Raw genomic sequence first — 22,672 nt, forward strand, 5'->3', positions numbered from 1 at the left:
AGGAAGTAGTTTGACATGTACTTCGGTATCAGGGAGGAGTAGCGGATTTTATAGATCAGGCTCAGTGCAAGTTTTTTTACTCTGTCCTCCACCCTGAGCCAGCCCACTTTGGAGAAGTAGGTAGGAGTGAGGTGTGATCTGGTGTGGCGGTCTAGAAGTAACCTGACGAGCTTGTTCTGGGATGTTTGGAGTCCAGATTTGAGGGTTTTGGAGCTAAGCTACCAGGAGGTGCAAGCATAATCGAAAAAAGGGTTGAACGAGAGTTCCCGCTAGAATCTTCAAGGTGCTTTTGTTGACCAGAGAGGAGATTCTGTAGAGAACTCTCGTTCGTTGGTTGACCTTTTTGATTACCTTTGTTGCCATTTGATCACAGAAAATATTAGACTCTAGAATGGAACATTGGTCAGTGACCTCATCATCTTTCCTGGTGATAACAATGTCATTCACTTTAATAGTTAAGTCAATGACTTTCTTTGAAGGGGAACATTATCACAATTTCAAAAAGGTTAAAAACAATAAAAATCAGTTCCCAGTGGGTTGTTGTATTTTTTGAAGTTTTTTTCAAAATTTTACCGGTCCCGGAATATCCCTAAATAAAGCTTTAAAGTGCCTTATTTTCGCTATCTTCGAAACCACTATCCATTTCCCTGTGACGTCATACAGGGCTGCCAATACAAGCAACATGGCGGTTACCACAGCAAGATATAGTGACATTAGCTCGGATTCAGACTCGGATTTCAGCGACTTAAGCGATTCAACAGATTACGCATGTATTGAAACAGGTGGTCGGAGTATGGAGGCAGATAGCAAAAACAAAATTGAAGAAAAACTGAAGCTATTCGGCCATAGCGTAGGTGTACCTAATGAAGTGGCCCATAGCATGGCTGCCTTATTAGCATCGCCGGTAAAATGTGCGGACCAAACGATCAGGACTTTCGCATCTTGTGACACTGGAGCAACTTAAATCCGTCGGTTGGTAAGTGTTTGTTTCGCATTAAATGTGGGTATCTAGTTTCAAATGTACATGCAGCTAGCGTAAATAGCATGTTAGCATCGATTAGCGTAGCATGTTAGCATCGATTAGCTGGCAGTCATGCCGCGACCAAATATGTCTGATTAGCACATAAGTCAACAACATCAACAAAACTCACCTTTGTGATTTCGTTGACATAATCGTTGCAAATGCATCTGCAGGTTATCCATACATCTCTGACATGTCTGTCTTAGCATCGCCGGTCAAATGTGAAGACACTCTGGCAAATTCAATGGGGGTCTGGCGGCAGATTTCTTGCCAGTGGTGCAACTTGAATCCCTCCCTGTTAGTGTTGTTACACCCTCCGACAACACACCAAGGTTCCCAAAAATAGTCAAAAAAACGGAAAATAACAGAGCTGAGACCCGGTGTTTGTAATGTGAAAATGAAAATGGCGGGTGTGTTACCTCGGTGACGTCACATTCTGACGTCATCGCTAAAAGACCGATAAACAGAAAAGCGTTTAATTTGCCAAAATTCACCCATTTAGAGTTCGGAAATCGGTTAAAAAAATACATGGTCTTTTTTCTGCAACATCAAGGTATATATTGACACTTGCATAGGTTTGGTGATAATGTTCCCCTTTAAGGTTGATTTGGGTTCCAAATAGGATGCACACCGTTTTACCCAAGTGTATGGAAAGTTTATTGTCAGCGAGCCAGGTGCAAATACCACGGAGTTCCGCACTGAGGATTTTTTTCCACCTGTGACTTGTCCTTGCCGGATACCAGCAGGGCCGAGTCATCCGCAAACAGGAACAATTCACAGTGGCATGCTGATGACATGTGGTTTACGTATATTAGGAACAGTAAAGGTCCTAATATACTGCCTTGGGGGACTCCACAGCTTACTGGGAGGGGAGGGGACATTGTGCCATTCACCTCTACCACCTGTTTCCTCCCCTCCAAGTACGATTGCATCCAGCTCGATGAGGTTTTATCAAATCCAATTGCTCTGAGCTTATCCAACAGTATAGCGTGGTCAACGGTGTCAAAGGCCTTCTGAAGGTCCAGCATTACCATGCCGCAGTATTTGCCCGCGTCCACCTCGTGTTTGATGTGGTCGCTCAGATAGAGAAGGCATGTGTCAGTGGAGTGGTTAGTTCTGAAGCCGGATTGGAGTTTGTACACAAGTTTTTTAGTAGCAGGCCTACTGAAACCCACTACTATCGACCACACAGTTTATATATCAATGATGAAATCTTAACATTGCAACACATGCCAATACGGCCGGTTTAGTTTACTAAATTGCAATTTAAAATTTCCCGCGAGGTATCCTGTTGAAAACGTTGCGGAATGACGTTATTGGTTGGAGCTGACATGTTCTCCCAGCACCACTCACGGCTGAAAGTAGTCTGCTTTAATCGCATAATTGCATAGTATTTTGGACATCTGTGTTGCTGAATCTTTTGCAATTTGTTCAATTAATAATGGAGACGTCAAAGAAGAATGCTGTCGGTTTAAATCGGTGGATTGCAGCTGCCGAAACACAGCCGGTGTTTCTTTGTCTGTTGTGAAGCTTTAACAGAGCGGTCAGGCGAACATCAATCAATCAATCAATGTTTACTTATATAGCCCTAAATCACTAGTGTCTCAAAGGGCTGCACAAACCACTACGACATCCTCGGTAGGCCCACATAAGGGCAAGGAAAACTCACACCCAGTGGGATGTCGGTGACAATGATGACTATGAGAACCATGGAGAGGAGGAAAGCAATGGATGTCGAGTGGGTCTAGCATGATACTGTGAAAGTTCAATCCATAATGGATCCAACACAGTCGCGAGAGTCCAGTCCAAAGCGGATCCAACACAGCAGCGAGAGTCCCGTTCACAGCGGAGCCAGCAGAAAAACCATCCCAAGCGGAGGCGGATCAGCAGCGCAGAGATGTCCCCAGCCGATACACAGGCGAGCAGTACATGGCCACCGGATCGGACCGGACCCCCTCCACAAGGGAGAGTGGGACATAGGAGAAAGAAAAAAAGAAACTGCAGATCAACTGGTCTAAAAAGGGAGTCTATTTAAAGGCTAGAGTATACAAATGAGTTTTAAGGTGAGACTTAAATGCTTCTACTGAGGTGGCATCTCAAACTTTTACCGGGAGGGAATTCCAGAGTACTGGAGCCCGAAAGGAAAACGCTCTATAGCCCACAGACTTTTTTTGGGCTTTGGGAATCACTAATAAGCCGGAGTCCTTTGAACGCAGATTTCTTGCCGGGACATATGGTACAATACAATCGGCAAGATAGGATGGAGGATGAACATGTTTCTCTATCAGCAAGTTTTTGGATGGGAAAATTGTGATATTAAGTCAGCTCTTACCAGAGAATTGAGCGGATTATGCAGTCACCGCAGTCCTCCGACTTTCAGGTATGACTTTATAATCTCACTAAAACACTATTAAAACAATAAGTAGATAAGAGATTTTCCAGAATTATCCTAATAAATGTGTCTAATAACATCTGAATCGCTCCCACTGCCGTTGCCTGGAGCCGTCGCCTTTTTTTTTTAAGTGCTTCACTCTAACTTTCCTCATCCACGAATCTTTCATCTTCGCTCAAATTAATGGGGAAATCGTCGCTTTCTCGGTCCAAATCGCTCTTGCTGCTGGTGGCTATGATTATAGACAATGTTCAGATGTGAGGAGCTCCACAACCCGTGACGTCACGTGCACATCGTCTGCTACTTCCGGTAAAGGCAAGGCTTTTTTATTAGCGATCAAAAGTTGCAAACTTTATCGTCGATGTTCTCTACTAAATCCTTTCAGCAAAAATATGGCAATATCGCGAAATGATCAAGTATGACACATAGAATGGACCTGCTATCCCCGTTTGAATAAGAAAATCTAATTTCAGTAAGCCTTTAGTAGCAAGGTATCTTATCGATCTATATTCATAAACAATTTTTTCCATTACTTTCGAAATGGAACTGAGAATGCATCCAAAGTCAATTATTTACACTTTTAATAGTGTGTGAATGTGAGTGTGAATGTTGTCTTGTCCGTCTGTGTTGGCCCTGCGATGAGGGACAAGCAGTAGAAAATGGATGGATGAATGACAAGATTGGTTTGGTTTGCTTTTAATAACTGAATACTAGTTATCCTTTTGTCTGGGATCTCTTGGGTTTTCCCCTCGATGTGCTACTTCCTGCCTTCTGTTACACCAGGGGTGTCGAACTCAAATACAGAGTGGGCCAAAGTTTTAAAACCGAACAAAGCCGTGGGCTAAGGTTGAACAAATTAACCTTTTAAAAGGGACCCAAACAAGTTTTGCATTGAATATTGAACAAGCAAGGCTTATATAACTTTATAGTGACATGCAAAATCAAGTTTCAAATAATAATAATTAAAAAATATCAATGGCATACCAAATAAAATAAAAAATTAAAATTGAATGCTTCTTTTCGGCGGCAAGGTTTGGTAGTAACGGGGGTGTATATTGTAGCGTCTCGGAAGAGTTAGTGCCCCAAGTGGTTCTGGGTATTTGTTCTGTTGTGTTACGGTGTGGATGTTCTCCCAAATTGTTTGTCATTCTTGTTTTTGTTGTGGGTTCACAGTGTGGCGCATATTTGTAACAGTGTTAAAGTTGTTTATACGGCCACCCTCAGTGTGACCTGTATGGCTGTTGACCAAGTATGCCTTGCATTCACTTGTTTGTGTTTATAAGTTGCATATATCATGTGACTGGGCCAGTACGCTGTTTGTATGGAGTAAAAGCGGACGTGGCGACAGGTTGTAGAGAACGCCAAAGGCAGTGTTTTTAGGGCCCACCCCCAACATGGTTGTCCGGGTGGAAATCGGGAGAAATTTGGGTGGGGCAGTGAACTTCGGGAGTCTTCAGGGAAAATCGGGAGGGTTGACGAGTATGAGTACTAGTGGTGAATGTGGCGTTAAAGCGGTGGGCCAGCTCTAATGTTAATTTGATATTGCCTCAAGGGCCAAATGAAAGTACACGGCGGGCCAAATTTGGCCCGCGGGCCAGAGTTTGACAACCATGTGTTACACTATCAACCATGGCGACCATCACTCTGCCTTCCTGTCGCTCATCATTTTCTAGAAACGGACGCAATCAGCCTATTGATCGGCTCTTTCTCTCTCTAGGTGTCTTCCAAGGAGGCACAGATGAGGTCAAAGATTGCCTGCTGATCAGCAAGCAGAGCGCCAGGATGCTGACCAATGGCAAGGAGGAAGAAGTGAACACAGGTGAGCCCGTCAAAGGCGGTCACCCGATGCGTCAGATTGTCTGTCTTATTTTGACGTTTTTTGTCTCGTCCAATCAGACCCTGAGTCCATGGAGGAGGCGGAGTTTAACTGGCAGGAGTACATGGAGGAGACGGGGGCCACGGCTGCCCCCCACGCCGCCTTCAGACATGTGAGAACTTTTACATTTAAAGATTGTTGACTGAGACAAATGAATATAAGTCATTGTCAACATTAAAAAATACATTTTACTCCTGTCTTGCGTTACCTACTTTGATGGAAATGCTGCCCTTTTTTATATGTTAATGTATCAGATAAACATTGTGTGTAAAAAACAAAACAATGGAGTTGTAGCGGCTATTGCCAAAATATAAAAACGTTCTTAAAATCCCAAACTTTTCACTGAAAGAAAGTTAAAGTATCAATTAGGGGTGTAACTGTACACAAAAATTTCTGTTCGGTACGTACCTCGGTTTAGAGGTCACGGTTCATTTCATTTTTGGTAGAGTAAGAAAACAAGAAAATACATTTTTTGGTTATTTATTTACCATATTTGTAAACAATGGCTTCATCCTTTTAACATTGGGAACACTATAATAATTCTGCCCACGTTAATCAACATTAAACTGCCTCAAGTTGTTGCTCTGATTAAATAAAAATGACAAAACCTTTCTTCTACTTATAAAAAGTGCAACATTAAACAGTTTCAAGTCAACTCATCATGCTTGATTTATTACAGCATTTGGAAAGCCTCTAATTGACCTTTATTATATAAATGTTATATTTTTGTCAACATGTGATAGCAGGGACCCTGCCATTCAAAACTAGGCTGCTACATTACTAATGATTAATGTAACTATTGCTGAAAAAATAGTACAATAGTAATAGGAGAGACTATTCATCCCTGAACACCATGGAGTTCAAGTGAAATAACACACACACACACATACAGCAACATGAGCTAACGTTACGCTAAAAGCTAATTAGCCTTCACCTCAAGCCAGAACTGCAATTTAAGTTTCGAGAAGGTCAACAGGCTCACAGTGATGGTAGTAGTAGTTGACTGGGAGGTGTTTATTATCATTTGGGGAGAGTACGCTGCCTTATGCTCACTAGCTAAACACCTATCTGCTCGACGCCGAAGCATTGACTACATGCGCTCTGAATAGGCACTGCTGATTGGCTGTTACATCGCTCTGAATACGCACTGCTGATGGGCTTTGTATGTAACCAATCAGATGGTTGTATGGGCGGGACAATGCTGGGTGCTGAGACAGAGGCAGAAGAAGCAAAGCAGCTTGTTAAGACTTTAGCTTAAAAACTTGTTTGGTACACCCCTGTACCGAAACGGTTCAATACAAATATACGTACCGTTAGACCCCTAATTTTACTCCTATCTTGCGTTGCCTACTCCCTGCATTCAATATGGTTCGCTTTTTTGATGGAAATGCTGCCCCTTTTTTTATGTTAATGTCTCAATAAACATTGAGTTGTAGCGGCTATTGCCGAAATATAAAAAAGTTCTTTAAATCACAAACTTTTCACCGAAAGAAAGTTAAAGTACCAATGATTGTCACACACACACTAGGTGTGGTGAAATTATTTTCTGCATTTGACCCACCACCCTTGATCACCCCCTGGGAGGTGAGGGGAGCAGTGAGCAGCAGCAGTGGCCGCGCCCGGGAATAATATTTTGGTGATTTAACCCCCAATTCCAACCCTTGATGTTAGTGCCAAGCAGGGAGGTAACTGGTCCCATTTTTATAGTCTTTGTTATGACTCGGATAGGGTTTGAACTCACAACCTTCCCATCTCACTAGGCCACTGAGTTGGGTTTCTGGGTTTTAGTGTAGGCCGGATGTCGGCAATGCGTGGCTCCCGAGCCATTAGCGGTTATTTAGCGCCGCCCTAGTGGCTCCCTGGAGCTTTTTCAAACGTGTATGAAAATGGAAAAAGATGAAGAAGAAAATATATAAATATAGAGATGTCCGATAATGGCTTTTTTGCCGATATTGTCCAACTCTTAAATTACCAATTCCGATATCAGCCGATTTTATACAGTGGTGGAATTAACACATTTTTATGCCGAATTATGTTGTGATGCCCCGCTGGATGCATTAAACAATGTAACAAGGTTTTCCAAAATAAATCAACTCAAGTTATGGAAAATAATTGCCAACATGGCACTGCCATATTCATTATTGAAGTCACAAAGTGCATTTTTTTTTTTTAACATGCCTCAAAACAGCAGCTTGGAAGTTGAGACATGCTCTCCCTGAGACAGCATGAGGAGGTTGAGGTGGGCGGGGTTGAGGTGTGTGTGTGTGTGTGTGTGTGTGTGTGTGTGTGGTGGGGGGGGGGGATATTACCTATTCAGTATAACTTATTCAGCCTGTTGTTCACTATTCTATTTTATTTAAAATTGCCTTTCAAATGTCTATTCTTGGTGTTGGGTTTTATCAAATACACCAAAAAATGCGACTTATGTTTTTTTCCTTCTTTATTATGGATTTTCGGCAGGTCCGACTTATACTCCGGAGCGACTTAATATTCCGAAAAATACAGTACATCCCTAGCCTGAAATAGAATTGCATTTTTTCTATAGAACAATGTATTCAGTACGCATCACTTTTCGTCGGACCTTTCTACCAATTAAAACCAAAGCACTAGTAGTGAATACTCCCAAAAAAAAAAAAAAATGTTGACTCCGGCTGAGTTTGCGGCATTTAAGTGGAGATGTCAGCCTCGTGTGAGAGTGCAGGAGCCTATGGGACAAACTGTGTCACTTGACAAGTGGAAGCAGACTCGGAATGATGTGATTCCCTAAAGTGCAGCACTCATCATTTCTGCTCGCTTGCAAAGAGAAACTGATTTCTCCTGGGCACACACACGCACACACACACACACACACACACACACAGTGTTACATAAGCATAGTGGTATAGTACATTTGCATTGTTGCAGCAGGAAGTCACATGGCCGCTCGTATTGTTTGATTTCTAAGATGCTGCCTTTTCCCATTTTTCACTCATGGTGTGCGAGCGCTAAATGTGAACATCCTGTTGGCCCCCGAGCCTTTTTCACAAATGTCTAGATACATTGTGCCTCCAGTCTTGTTGGTTTTAAGGCGGGGGTCAGCAGCCCGTGTCCCTAGAGCCGCTTGTGGCTCTTTAGCGCCTCTCTAGTGGCTCCCTGGACCTCTTTCAGAGTTGTGTGGGAATGGAAATAGATGAAGAAAAACATGTTTTTGTTTTAAAGGGGAACATTATCACAATTTCAAAAGGGTTAAAAACAATAAAAATCAGTTCCCAGTGGCTTGTTGTATTTTTTGAAGTTTTTTTCAAAATTTTACCGGTCCCGGAATATCCCTAAATAAAACTTTAAAGTGCCTTATTTTCGCTATCTTCGAAACCACTATCAATTTCCCTGTGACGTCATACAGGGCTGCCAATACAAACAACATGGCGGTTACCACAGCAAGATATAGCGACATTAGCTCGGATTCAGACTCGGATTTCAGCGGCTTAAGCGATTCAACAGATGACGCATGTACTGAAATAGATGGTCAGAGTATGGAGGCAGATAGCAAAAACGAAATTGAAGAAGAAATTGAAGCTATTGAGCGAATAGCTATTGACGCTATTCGGCCATAGCGTGGGTGTACTTAATGAAGTGGCCCATAGCATGGCTAGCTTATTAGCATTGCCGGTAAAATGTGCAGAGCAAACGATCAGGACTTTCGCATCTTGTGACACTGGAGCAACTTAAATCCGTTGATTGGTAAGTGTTTGTTTTGCATTAAATGTGGGTATCTAGTTTCAAATGTACATACAGCTAGCGTAAATAGCATGTTAGCATTGATTAGCGTAGCATGTTAGCATCGATTAGCTGGCAGTCGTGCCGTGACCAAATATGTCTGATTAGCACATAAGTCAACAACATCAACAAAACTCACCTTTGTGATTTAGTTGAGTTTATCGTTGCAAATGCATCTGCAGGTTATCCATACATCTCTGTGCCATGTCTGTCTTAGCATCGCCGGTCAAATGTGCAGACACTCTGGTACATTCAATGGGGGTCTGGCGGCAGATTTCTTGCCAGTGGTGCAACTTGAATCTCTCCCTGTTAGTGTTGTTACACCCTCCGACAACACACCGACGAGGCATGATGTCTCCAAGGTTCCAAAAAAGTCGAAAAAACGGAAAATAACAGAGCTGAGACCCGGTGTTTGTAATATGAAAATAAATATGGCGGGTGTGTTACCTCGGTGACGTCACGTTCTGACGTCATCGCTAAAAGACCGATAAACAGAAAAGCGTTTAATTTGCCAAAATTCACCCATTTAGAGTTCTGAAATCGAACTCTTTTTTTCTGCAACATCAAGGCATATATTGACGTTTGCATAGGTTTGGTGATAATGTTCCCCTTTAATATTGTTTTAATATATTTTCTGTTAAGAGGACAAACATGACACAAACTTTCTCTTTTTTAGAAATCCCATTGTTTATACTAACCATGCTTCACTGATGAGAGTATTTGGCAAGCACTGTTTTGTCCTACTAATTTCAGCGATCTTCGAACTCACCGTAGTTTGTTGACATGGACAACTTTCTCCGACGCTGCCGCAGAAAGATGTGTTTTATGCCACGCTTTCTTTGTCTCATTTTGTCCACCAAACGTTTTATACTGTGCGTGAATGCACAAAGGTGGGCTTTTTGTGCATCGGTTGGGGACGTCTCTGCGCTGCTGACCTGTCTCCGCTCGGGATGGTCTCCTGCTGGCCCCACTGTGGACTGGACTCTCACCATTATGTTAGATCCACTATGGACTGGACTCTCACTATTATGTTAGATGCACTAAGGACTGGACTCTCACAATATTATGTTAGATCCACTATGGACTGGACGCTCACTATTTTGTTGATCCACTATGAACTGGACTCTCACAATATTATGTTAAATCCACTATGAACTGGACTCTCACAATATTATTTGAGATCCACTATGGACTGGACTCTCGCTATTATGTTAGATCCACTATGGACTAAACTCTTACTATTATGATAGATCCACGATGGACTGGACTCTCATTATTATGTTAGATCCACTATTGACTGGATTCTATCAATATTATGTTAGATCCACTATGGACTGGGCTCTCACTATTATGTTAGATCCACTATGGACTGGACTCTCACTATTATGTTAGATCCACTATGGACTGGACTCCCACTATTATGTTAGATCCACTATGGAGTGGACTCTCACTATTATTTTAGATCCACTGTGGACTGGACTTACACTATTATGTTTGATCCACTATGGACTAGACTCTCACTATTATGTTAGATCCACTATGGACTGGACTCTCACTATTATGTTAGATCCACTATGGACTGGACTCTCACTATTATGTTAGATCCACTATGGACTGGACTCTCACTATTATGTTAGATCCACTATGGACTGGACTCTCACAATATTATGCTAGATCCACTCGATGCCCATTGCACCGGTCGCCCTAGGAAGCTGGGGGTCCCCACATCTGCGGTCCTCTCCAAGGTTTCTCATAGTCCCATTGGGTTAAGTTTTTCCTTGCCCTGATATGGAATCCGAGACGAGGATGTCGTTGTGGCTTGTGCAGCCCTTTGTGACACTGGTGATTTAGGGCTATATAAGTAAACATTGATGGATTGATTGATTTTATTGATTTGCTGGAGTGCTCATCAGGCCTATTTGGTCAGTCCATGACTACAAGCTAATTGATGCTAACATGCTATTTGGGCTAGCTGTACGTACATATTGCATCATCATGCCTCGTTTGTAGCTATTTTACAGTTCATTTAATTTCCTTAACTTATGTCCTTTGTGTATTTATTTTATATTTGCATGTCTCATGACACATTATCTTGTCTGCATTTCTGATAGTTGTCTGCCATGTTGTTCCAGACCTACTTCTGTACCTTTGGCCAATCTGAGCCAGTCATTTCCAGAAGTTATCTCATCCTGAGAGAAGCCTCCATTTTACTAAGGATTTGCAATGTTGCAAAAATGTGTAGAATAGAAATTAAAATACCAAATTTCTGTCAACGAGGATTTGCGTCAGCCTTTGATAGTAGGCTAATGTAGCTAATATAGACACTTACCTCATGTGTTGCCTTCATTCTAACACTTATATAAGACTTTTCAAGTCATTTTGATGGTATGCTAATATAACTAATATAGACACTTACATCATGCGTTGCCTTCATTATAACACTTATATAAGACTTCAAGTCATATTGATAGTAGGCTAATATAGACACTTACCTCATGTGTTGCTTTCATTATAACACTTATATAAGACTTCAGGTCATTTTGATAGTAGGCTAATATAGACACTTACCTCATGTGTTGCCTTCATTATAACACTTATATAAGTCTTTAAAAGTAATTTTAATAGTAGGCTAATACAGCTGATATAGACACATCATGTGTTGTCTTCATTATAACACTTATATAAGACTTTTAAAGTAATTTTGATAGTAGGCTAATATAGACACGTGTTGCCTACATTATAAAACTTATTTTAAAGTAATTTTGATAGTAGGCTAATATAGACACTTCATGTGTTGTCTTCATTATAACAACTATATAAGACTTTTAAAGACTTTGTGATAGTAGGCAAATATAGACACATCATGTGTTGTCTTCACAATAGCACTTGTATAAGATTTTTAAAGTCATTTTGATAGTAGGCTAATATAGACACATCATGTGTTGTCTTCATTATATCACTTATATAAGACTTTTAAAGTCATTTTGATAGTAGGCTAATATAGACACGTGTTGCCTTCATTATAAAACTTATTTTAAAGTAATTTTGATAGTAGGCTAATATAGACACTTCATGTGTTGTCTTCATTATAACACCTATATAAGACTTTTAAAGTAATTTTGATAGTAGGCTAATACAGCTAATATAGACACATGTGTTGCCTTCATTATAACACTTATATAAGACTTTTAAAGTAATTTTGATAGTAGGCTAATATAGACAACTTACATCATGTGTTGACTTCATTATAACTCTTATATAAGACTTTTAAAGTCATTTTGATAGTAGGCTAATACAGCTAATATAGACACATCATGTGTTGACTTCATTATAACTCTTATATAAGACTTTTAAAGTCATTTTGATAGTAGGCTAATATAGACACATCACGTGTTGCCTTCATTAAAAAACTTATTTTAAAGTAATTTTGATAGTAGGCTAATATAGACACTTCATGTGTTGTCTTAATTATAACACTTATATAAGACTTTTAAAGTAATTTTGATAGTAGGCTAATACAGCTAATATAGACACTTACATCATGTGTTGCCTTCATTATAACACTTATGTAAGACTTTTAAAGTAATTTTGATAGTAGGCTAATATAGACACATCATGTTTTGACTTCATTATAACACTTATATAAGACTTTTAAAGTAATTTTGATAGTAGGCTAATATAGCTAATATAGACACATCATGTGTTGCCTTCTTAATAACACTTATATAAGACTTTTAAAGTCATTTTGATAGTAGACTAATATAGACACATCACGTGTTGCCTTCATTATAAAACTTATTTTAAAGTAATTTTGATAGTAGGCTAATATAGACACTTCATGTGTTCTCTTCATTATAACACTTATATAAGACTTTTAAAGTCATTTTGATAGTAGGCTAATACAGCTAATATAGACACTTACATCATGTTTTGACTTCGTTATAACTCTTATATAAGACTTTTAAAGTCATTTTGATAGTAGGCTAATATAGACAAATCATGTGTTGCCTTCATTATAAAACTTATACAAAGCTTTTAAAGTCATTTTGATAATAGGCTAATATAGCTAATATAGACACTTGCATCATATGTTGCCTTCTTTATAAAACATGTATAAAGCTTTTGATTTTTTGTGCCTCCAGACAGATTTTTTTTGTATTTTTGGTCCTGGTGTACGGAATAAACGCAGACATTAAAGTGAAAGTGTGCTGTGTGTGTCCAGGTGGAGGTGAGCCTGCAGAGCAGCTTCCAGGTGGGCATGAAGTTGGAAGTGGCCAACAAGAGCAGCCCAGACACCTACTGGGTGGCCACCATCATTACCACCTGCGGCCAGCTGCTGCTGCTGCGCTTCAGCGGCTACGGCGACGACCGCAAGGCCGACTTCTGGTGCGACGTCATGACTGCCGAGCTGCACCCGGTGGGCTGGTGCGCTCAAAACGACAAGAGCCTCCTGCCGCCTGAAGGTGGGTGACATGGACGCACGTTTTCCTTCAGCTTTACAGTGCAGCCTTGCTGCTGTCAAAGTGAAACATCCCGAGTGCAACAGCTTCCTATTTGTGTCTCTTAGATAAGCTAAGAAAAGGTAAGCTCCTCACACGCTGCATGAGCGTTCCTCTTCCCATCACAGGAAGTGACCTCACAGCTCTCTTGCTGCGTCTTGCATGGGCGGCGTGGGATAACTGGCGTTTGCACATAAACACCAAGGTGTCTTGTGGTGATGAGTTGCGCAACAGTCTGCGGGCGGCAGATAAACGGTCTTGGCGTCGGCAGTAGACTTTTAAAGGGATGTTTGCTAAATGCTCCAAGTGAACATTTTTTAACCAAACTAAATAGATAGATAGATAGATAGTACTTTATTGATTCCTTCAGGAGAGTTCCTTCAGGAAAACTAAAATTCCAGCAGCAGTGTACAGAGTTGAGATCAATTTAAAGAAAAAAGTAAAAAGTAAATAATGGGGGTTTAAAAGGAAACAAAATAGAGAAATATTACAAAAAGAATAAAAACAACGGGAATAACAATATAACAGTAAAATAAGAATATAACAAGACAAAGTAGGCAGTAGTGACCATGTTATGAAAACGTATTGCACTGTTAATGTTTTGCATCCCCTGTCATCCTAATACCCCCCGTCCCAGAGAGGAGTTTTACAGTCTAATGGCGTGTGGGACAAAGGAGTTCTTGAGTCTATTAGTCCTGCACTTGGGATGAAGCAGTCTAGCACGGAACAGGCTCCTCTGGCTACTGATAACGCTATGCAGAGGGTGACTGGCATCATCCAAGATGCTCACTAGTTTGTCCACAGTCCTCTTCTCTGCCACCTTCACCAGTGAGTCCAGTTTCATTCCGATTGTAGAACCGGCCCGCCTGATCAGTTTCTCAAGTCTGGAGCTGTCCTTCTTAGATGTACTGCCCCCCCCCAGCACACTACCATGTAGAACAGAACACTGGCAACCACAGACTGGTAGTACATCCACAGGAGTTTTCTACAAATGTTGAAGGAGTGCAGTCTCCTGAGGAAGTACAGCCTAACAATAACGTATATTATGGTGGTTTAAGCGAATAGAAAAAAATGGACTGCATGCAATTGTGTATTTTCTTTAATATTATCTGATCACATAAGACAGGGGTAGGGACCCTGTGGCTCTTTTGGTGACTGCATCTGGCTCTCAAGTAAATCTGAGCTGACATTACTCGACACGATAAGTAATGAATAATTCCACTTGTAATCACAGTGTTAAAAATAATGTTCAAAATATAAAACATTCTCGTGCATTTTTAATCCATCCATCCGTTTTCTACCACACCTGTTCAAAAAGTTGCGTTAATGGTAAGTTATTTATTTATTATTGGTTAGTGTGGGGCTTGCCCTCCTGGGGGTTCTTCAGACCTCCAAGCACCGACATGAGAGCCTGTTTCAGGGTTACAATATTGTTTTATTTTTCAATAAGTCTCTCAGTTACTTTCCAGCAATTGTCTTTTTCTCTTTCGTTCTCGCTCACACTCTGCCTCTAGCTCCAACCCCGTCCCTCCCCCTATCTGCTGCTTATAACTTAGCGACAGGTGATTAGATAACAAGGCCCAGAGGGCCATCTATGCACCTGTTGCTGATTTCGAGGCCGGTCCTGGCACACCCCGCTTCGCTGCAGGCCCGCAGGCCACGCCCCCTACAAATAGCTTCAGAATAACAATGTTATTTCAAAGAATGAGACTTATTATACTCTACAAATGTTGGTCTTACTTAAAAATGCACACATTTAGTTGTGTTCAGTGTTAAAAAAAAAATTATATGGCTCTTAGAGAAATACATTTTAAAATATTTGGCTTCTTGGCTCTCTCAACCAAAAAGGTTCCCGACCCCTGACATAAGATATTCCAAGCAATTTTTGTTCTCTTGTCACTTTTTTTTTTTTTTTTGTCCTGTCCAGCTTCTCAGGCAAATCATATAGTTGATGTCGATGCCCATATCGGCTGTTCCGATTTACTTTACCAAAGAGAAGTGTGGGATCTTGTTGTCTTATTTGAATGTGACTTTATTAAATGTATTTATATTATCATTTGGTGCAGCCGGGCCGGAGCAGGAGGGGATGTAAAGGGAAAAAAAGGAAGACAGAGGGCGAAATTGTGGGGATAAGAAGGGGATTAGCTCGGTTGGTAGAGTGGCCGTGCCAGCAACTTGAGGGTTGCAGGTTCGATTCCCACTTCCGCCAACCTAGTCACTGCCGTTGTGTCCTTGGGCAAGACACTTTACCCACCTGCTCCCATTGCCACCCACACTGGTTTAAATGTAATAATTAGATATTGGGTTTCACTATGTAAAGCGTTTTGAGTCACTAGAGAAAAAGCGCTATATAAATATAATTCACTTCACTTCACATTAGAAAGAGAGACAAAAACAACAACAGCAAATACAACAATAACAACAACAACAATAGAACAACACCAGCACCAACACATACATAATATGTACAAATATGATCATAAAAGTGATAGCAAATAAGCAGTTAGTGAAATAAATAATATAGTAATGACAAGGAGCATTTTTACACTAAAACTGGAACAATACAAAATACCAATAGAAAAAGCGCTATTGATCATGAACAAAACCAATATTATCAACCAATATTATCAACAATAAAGTTGTTCAAATGCAACGATACGTATTCATAATGAGAGCTAGAAAGATAATAAAAAAAAAAAATAAACAAATGAAAAAAAAGAAGGAATACTGAAAGATGAAAGGGAAGAGAGAGAGGCAACCTATATTAATCTTGTAGATTGTTATAGTAACTATGGTTTAAGCTCTGTCAATATGCCTTGTGTTATCCAGTTTACCCTAGGGCAACAGCGTTGATATATGTTTGATGAAAACATGTTTATGTGCATGCTAGTCACCTTAAAATATGATGCTTTTGGAAAAGGGTTAAAAACCCTTTTTTAAAAAAAAAAAAAAAAAGCCTTTTTTTAGATATATGCATACTAGTTGTAGTTTTTATTTTTATTGTATATTTTATTTTTATTCAATTTTTTATTCAATTTTATTTTTTAATTTAATTTTTTTCAATTTTATTTCAATTTAAATTTTATTATTATTTTTAAACACATTAGCACTTTGAGGTTGTTTGCTCAATGTAAAGTGCTTTTTACAAATTTAATCTATTATTATTATTATTTTAAAATAAGTAAAAGGCACAGGACTTAGGGCATGTCTCTTAAAATACAGAAGTCCTGAGTTCAATCCCGGGTTCGGGATCTTTCTGTGTGGAGTTTTGCATGTTCTCCCCGTGACTTTTGTGGGTTCCCTCCGGTTACTCCAGCTTCTTCCCACCTCCAAATACATGCACCTGAGGATAGGCTCCTCCCACCTCTAGACATGCACCTGGGGATAGGTTGATTGGCAACACTAGTGTGTGAATGTGAGTGTGAATGTTGTCTTTATTTGTGTTGAGGTGGCGACTTGTCCAGGGTGTACCCCGCCTTCCGCCCGAATGTAGCTGAGATAGGCTCCAGCACCCCCGCGATCCCAAAAGGGACAAGCGGTTGAAATGGATGGATGGATGGATGATACTGGGGTTTAAGAGAATAGGAAAATATATTTCATTTTAATATCTGATCACATAAGATATTACAAGCATTTTTTTGTTCTCAAAAATACTTAAATATCTGCTTGTCAACCTTAAATCATTATGCTTTTAAAAAAAGGCTTAAAAACCCCTTCTTTTTAAAAAACACTAACATAAATCTGCTTAGTGAGAAGAATTATCTTATCAGACAGAAAATAAGTAAATACCACCCTTATTTGAGATAAGTAATCTTACTTCTATCTGTCGGTTTTTGCAGTGTGCATGCTTGCTGTGTTCTTATCTGTAACCTCAAGCTCCACAACAGTGCACGTACACATTTGAATAATTTGCATGCACTCTTCAGCAGTTGGCCTGTGAACTGGCAACAACTCCCCAAATGTCCAAAAATATTTGCCTCGACTCAACTATTTACAGACCCTCAAAGTGCACCCCGTAGCTTATTTTTTATTTGCCCTTAAAATATAATTGGGTAAAAAAAAAAAGAGTAAGAAAAGTTGCAACTCTAGAACTTCTCATTTTGTCACACGATGCTCTCATGCAGGCTGTTTTCTTGTAATAAAAAGCGAGTACACTCACACACAGCAGCCAGGAAGTACGGGACTGCTGTTGTAAACTTAACCCTTTGCACCACCACAATCAAGCTGATATGAAGACTTTCAGCTCTAAGTGAAAAGCTGGGACAAAAATAATTTACTGCTACATTGTGTCCAAACTAGGCTTGTACAGTTTACCGGTACTAGTATAGTAGCACCATACTAATGAATCATATCCGGTACTACACCACCTCTAAAAAGTACTGTACAGGTGGTGTTCATATTATTAGAATATCATGAAAAAGTTTATTTCATTAATTCCATTTAGAAAGTCAAACTTGTAGAATGTATACATTCATTCCAAAACAGACTGATACATTTCAAGTGTTTTTTGCCAAAAAGGAGATGATTATAGCTGACAACCAATGAAACCCCTAAATTCAACATCTCAGAAAATTAGAATATGGTGAAAAGGTCAGATATTGAAGACACCTGGTGCCACACTCTAATTAGCTGACTAACTCAAAACACCTGGAAAAGTTTTTAAATGGTCTCTCGTTTTGATTCTGTATGACTCACAATCATGGGGAAGACTGCTGACTTGACAACTGTCCAAAAGATGACCATTGATACTTTAAAGAAGGAGGGCAAAACACAAAAGGTCATTGCCAAAGAGGTTGGATGTTCCCAGAGCTCTGTGTCAAAGCACATTAATAGAGAGGCGAAGGGAAGACAAAGATGTGGTAGAAAAAAGTGTACAAGCAAGAGAGATAACCGCGCCCTGGAGAGGATTGTCAAACAAAACCGATTCAAAAAATGTGGGGGAGATCCACAAAGAGTGGACTGCAGCTGGAGTCAGTGCTTCAAGAACCACCACGCACCGACGTATGCAAGATATGGGCTTCAGCTGTCGCATTCCTTGTGTAAAGCCACTCTTGAATAAGAGACAACGTCAAAAGCGTCTCGCCTGGGCTCAAGACAAAAAGGACTGGACTGCTGCTGAGTGGTCCAAAGTTATGTTTTTAGATGAAAGTACATTTTGTATCTCCTTTGGAAATCAAGGTCCTGAGGTCTTAGGGTCAATGCAGCAGTCTACCAGGAAGTTTTAGAACAGTTTATGCCGCCTGCCGCGGACCAATTTTATGGAGGTGAAGATTTCATTTTCCAACATGACTTGGCACCTGCACACCGTGCCAAATCTACCAGTACCTGGTTTAAGGACCATGGTATCCCTGTTCTTGATTGGCCTGCAAACTCACCTGACCTTAACCCCATAGAAAAGCTATGGGGTATTGTGAAGCGGAAGATGCGAGATGCCAGAGCCAACAATGCTGAAGAGCTGAAGGCCACTATTAAAGCAACCTGGGCTCTCATAACACCTGAGGAGTGCAACAGACTGGTGGACTCCATGCCACGCTGTATTGCTGCAGCAATTCAGGCAAAAGGAGCTGCAACTAAGTATTGATTGCCGTACATGCTGAAACTTTCCATGTTCATACTTATCAGTTGGCCCACTTTTCTAAAAAATATTTTTTGGTACTAGTCGTAACTAATATTCAAATTTTCTGAGATACTGAATTTGGGATTTTCAGTAATTGTCAGTACTAATCATCAAAATGTAAAGAAATAAACATTTCAAATATATCACGATGTGTGTAATGTGTTGATATAATTTGTAAGTTTCACGTTCTGAATATAATTACTGAAATAAATCAACTTTTTCATGATGTTCTAATAATATGACCAGCACCTGTATTTTTTGGACCATAGTTTGGCCAGGGGTGCGACTATTACTCAGGAGCAACTTATGTTTGAAATTATTAACAAATAACCATAAAATATCAAATATTATTTAGCTCATTCACGTAAGAGACTAAAGGTATAAGATTTCATGAGATTTATGGATTAGGAGTGACCCATTTTTACCACAATATGTTACGTTAACATACCAGATACCTTCTCAGTTGTTTATGCGTCATATAACGTACACTTATTCAGCCTGTTGTTTACTATTCTTTATTAGGGTCCGCCAGGCCCATTGCAAAAGGACTCCCTGTGGGAGTCCTTTTGCAATGGGCCAAAGGACCCTATTGAAACTGTAAGGTTTTATTATTATCCTTTTTATTCCGCACCTATGTGCTGTAATTTGACCCCCTTAACATGCTTCAAAACTCACCAAATTTGACACACACGTCGGTAAAGCAAACCTTCCCAACTTATTAAGCAACCAAACCCCAAAAATCAAAATTGCGCGCTAGCGCCTCCTAGGAAGAACAAAAACAAAACAGACTGCTTGTAACTTCCGTTAGGAATGTCGTAGAGACATGAAACAAAAATTTCTATGTAGGGCTGACGTAGACGTAGATTTCCTAATTTTACCTTCTAGGACAAAAATCAACAAAAATTTAGCAAAAACCTATTCAAAGCAAAGTTTTCACCAAAAATGCAATGTTTGTCCCTTTGAGCTGTAATTTGACCCCCTTAAAATGCTTCAAAACTCACCAAATTTGACACACACGTCGGTATGGCAAACCTTCCCAACTTATTAAGCAACCAAACCCCAAAAATCTAAATTGCGCGCTAGCGCCCCCTAGGACGAAAAAAAAAAAACAGACTGCTTGTAATTTACGTTAGGAATGTCGTAGCGACATGAAACAAAAACTTCTATGTAAGGCTGACTTATACCTAGATTTAATAATTTTACCTTCTAGGACAAAAATCTACAAAAATTTTGCAAAAACCCATTCAAAGCAAAGTTTTCGCAAAAAATGCAATTTTTGTCTCTTTGAGCTGTAATTTAGACCCCCTTAAAATGCTTCAAAACTCACCAAATTTGACACACACGTCGGTATGGCAAACTTTCCCAACTTATTAAGCAACCAAACCCCAAAAATCAAAATTGCGCGCTAGCGCCCCCTAGGATGACAAAAAAACAACAGACTGCTTGTAACGTCCGTTAGGAATGTCGTAGAGACATGAAACAAAAACTTCTATGTAGGTCTGACTTATACCTAGATTTAATAATTTTATCTTGTAGGACAAAAATCAACAACAATTTTGCAAAAACCCATTCAAAGCAAAATTTTCGCAAAAAATGCCATTTTTGTCCCTTTGAGCTGTAATTTGACCCCCTTAACATGCTTCAAAACTCACCAAATTTGACACACACGTCGGTATGGCAAACCTTCCCAACTTATTAAGCAACCAAACCCCAAAAATCAAAATTTCGCGCTAGCGCCTCCTAGGAAGAAAAAAAACAAAACAGACTGCTTGTAACTTCCGTTAGGAATGTCGTAGAGACATGAAACAAAAACTTCTATGTAGGTCTGACTTAGACCTAGATTTCATAATTTTACCTTCTATGACAAAAATCAACAACAATTTTGCAAAAACCCATTCAAAGCAAAATTTTCGCAAAAAATGCAATTTTTGTCCCTTTGAGCTGTAAGTTGACCCCCTTAAAATGCTTCAAAACTCACCAAACTTGACACGCACATCAGGACTGGCTAAAATTGCGATCTAATGAAAAAATCAAACCCCAAAACTCAAAATTGCGCTCTAGCGCAATTTTTGATTAAAACACAGAAAAAACTGCTCCTAGGAAGAAAACACAGACAAAACTGCTTGTAACTTCCGGTAGGAATGCCGGAAAGACATAAAACAAAAACATAGGTCTCACTTAGACCTACATTTTAATAATTAACATCCTTCAGCAAAAATCAACAGGAAGTTAAAAATTACCCCCTCAAAATAAAAGTTTTGTAAAAACCTGTCACCTTTTTACAAACATTATTTCCTCTTGAGTCCGTTTGTCGTTTCGGCTTCATGCTTCAAAACTCACCAAATTTTACACACACATCAGGACTGGTGAAAATTGCCATCTAATAAAAAACCAAACCCCAAAAGTCAAAATTGCACTCTAGCGCCCCCTAGGAAAAAACCCAGACAAAACTGCTTGTAGCTTCTGTTAGGAATATCGTAGAGACATGAAAAAAAAAAACCTCTATGTAGGTCTAACTTAGACCAAGGCTTGGGTCGCGGGGGCAGCAGCCAAAGGCGGACTCAACCAACACTGCTTGCAGCTTTAATTTATTCTTGGTGTTGGGTTTTATCAAATAAATTTCCCCCTAAAATTCAACTTATACTCCAGTGCAACTTATATGTTTTTTTCCTTCATTATTAAGCATTTTCGGCAGGTGCGACTTATACTCCGGAGCGACTTATACTCCGAAAAATACGGTACCAGTCGCTCACCCACCCAACCCCTCCGTCGTCATGACATTGCTGGTTTCACGAGCAGAAGAGCATGTTCGGCAGCGCGCACACACGGAGTACTTACAACTAGACAGAAAAGGGAGAATGGATGCATTTTGACCTGAACACTTAAATATAAAGGTGAAGTTATAAGTATTTTAGCTACTTCCAAAGTACTAATCCTCGCCTCCATGGCGACAAATAAACTAAGTTTCTTACAAGTAACATTATCACTGCAGGACGAGGAATAGCTAAACATGCTTCAGTACACCGGCGTCACAATAGGTGGATCTACACCTGACATCCACTGTAATGATACCAAGTACAGTGGCGTCTCTAGTCAGTACTACCAGCCCTTTGAGACACTTGTGATTTAGGGCTATATAAATAAACATTGATTGATTGACTACTATGATAACATCCATATTTTTTAGCATCAAAAATGTTTTTTTATTATTATTTTTTTATTTATATGACGTTCATAAACTCAAGGGATTATGTCTCTGAAAACATGAGGACTTTGAATATGATGATAGTATGATCCTAAAACTACTTGGTATCAGATTGATAACAACATTTGTGGTATCATCCAAAACTAATGTAAAGTATCAAACAAGAGAATAATACATGATTATTACATTTCAACAGAAGTTTTTGATTGATTGAAACTTTTATTAGTAGATTGCACAGTAGAGTTCATATTCTGTACAATTGACCACTAAATGGTAACACCCGTTTTTTCACTTGTTTAAGTCGGG

At 39.7% G+C, this 22,672-nt stretch overlaps 1 protein-coding gene across 2 annotated transcripts in view; it reads left to right on the forward strand.

The window, feature by feature from the left end:
• sfmbt2 (Scm like with four mbt domains 2) overlaps positions 1-22,672 on the forward strand; it is an 86,355-nt gene that overhangs the window by 28,428 nt on the left and 35,255 nt on the right. The window contains exons 4-7 of one of the 2 annotated variants that reach the window (XM_061914110.1): positions 5,131-5,232; positions 5,310-5,401; positions 13,268-13,508; positions 13,613-13,627. In XM_061914110.1, the coding sequence (XP_061770094.1) occupies positions 5,131-5,232; positions 5,310-5,401; positions 13,268-13,508; positions 13,613-13,627 (450 nt within the window). The remainder of the gene's footprint in view (positions 1-5,130; positions 5,233-5,309; positions 5,402-13,267; positions 13,509-13,612; positions 13,628-22,672) is intronic. The other variant, XM_061914111.1, reaches the window with a different exon arrangement.

Source organism: Nerophis ophidion, linkage group LG10, assembly GCF_033978795.1.
Source record: "Nerophis ophidion isolate RoL-2023_Sa linkage group LG10, RoL_Noph_v1.0, whole genome shotgun sequence".
In the NCBI taxonomy this organism is placed as follows: Eukaryota; Metazoa; Chordata; class Actinopteri; order Syngnathiformes; family Syngnathidae; genus Nerophis; species Nerophis ophidion.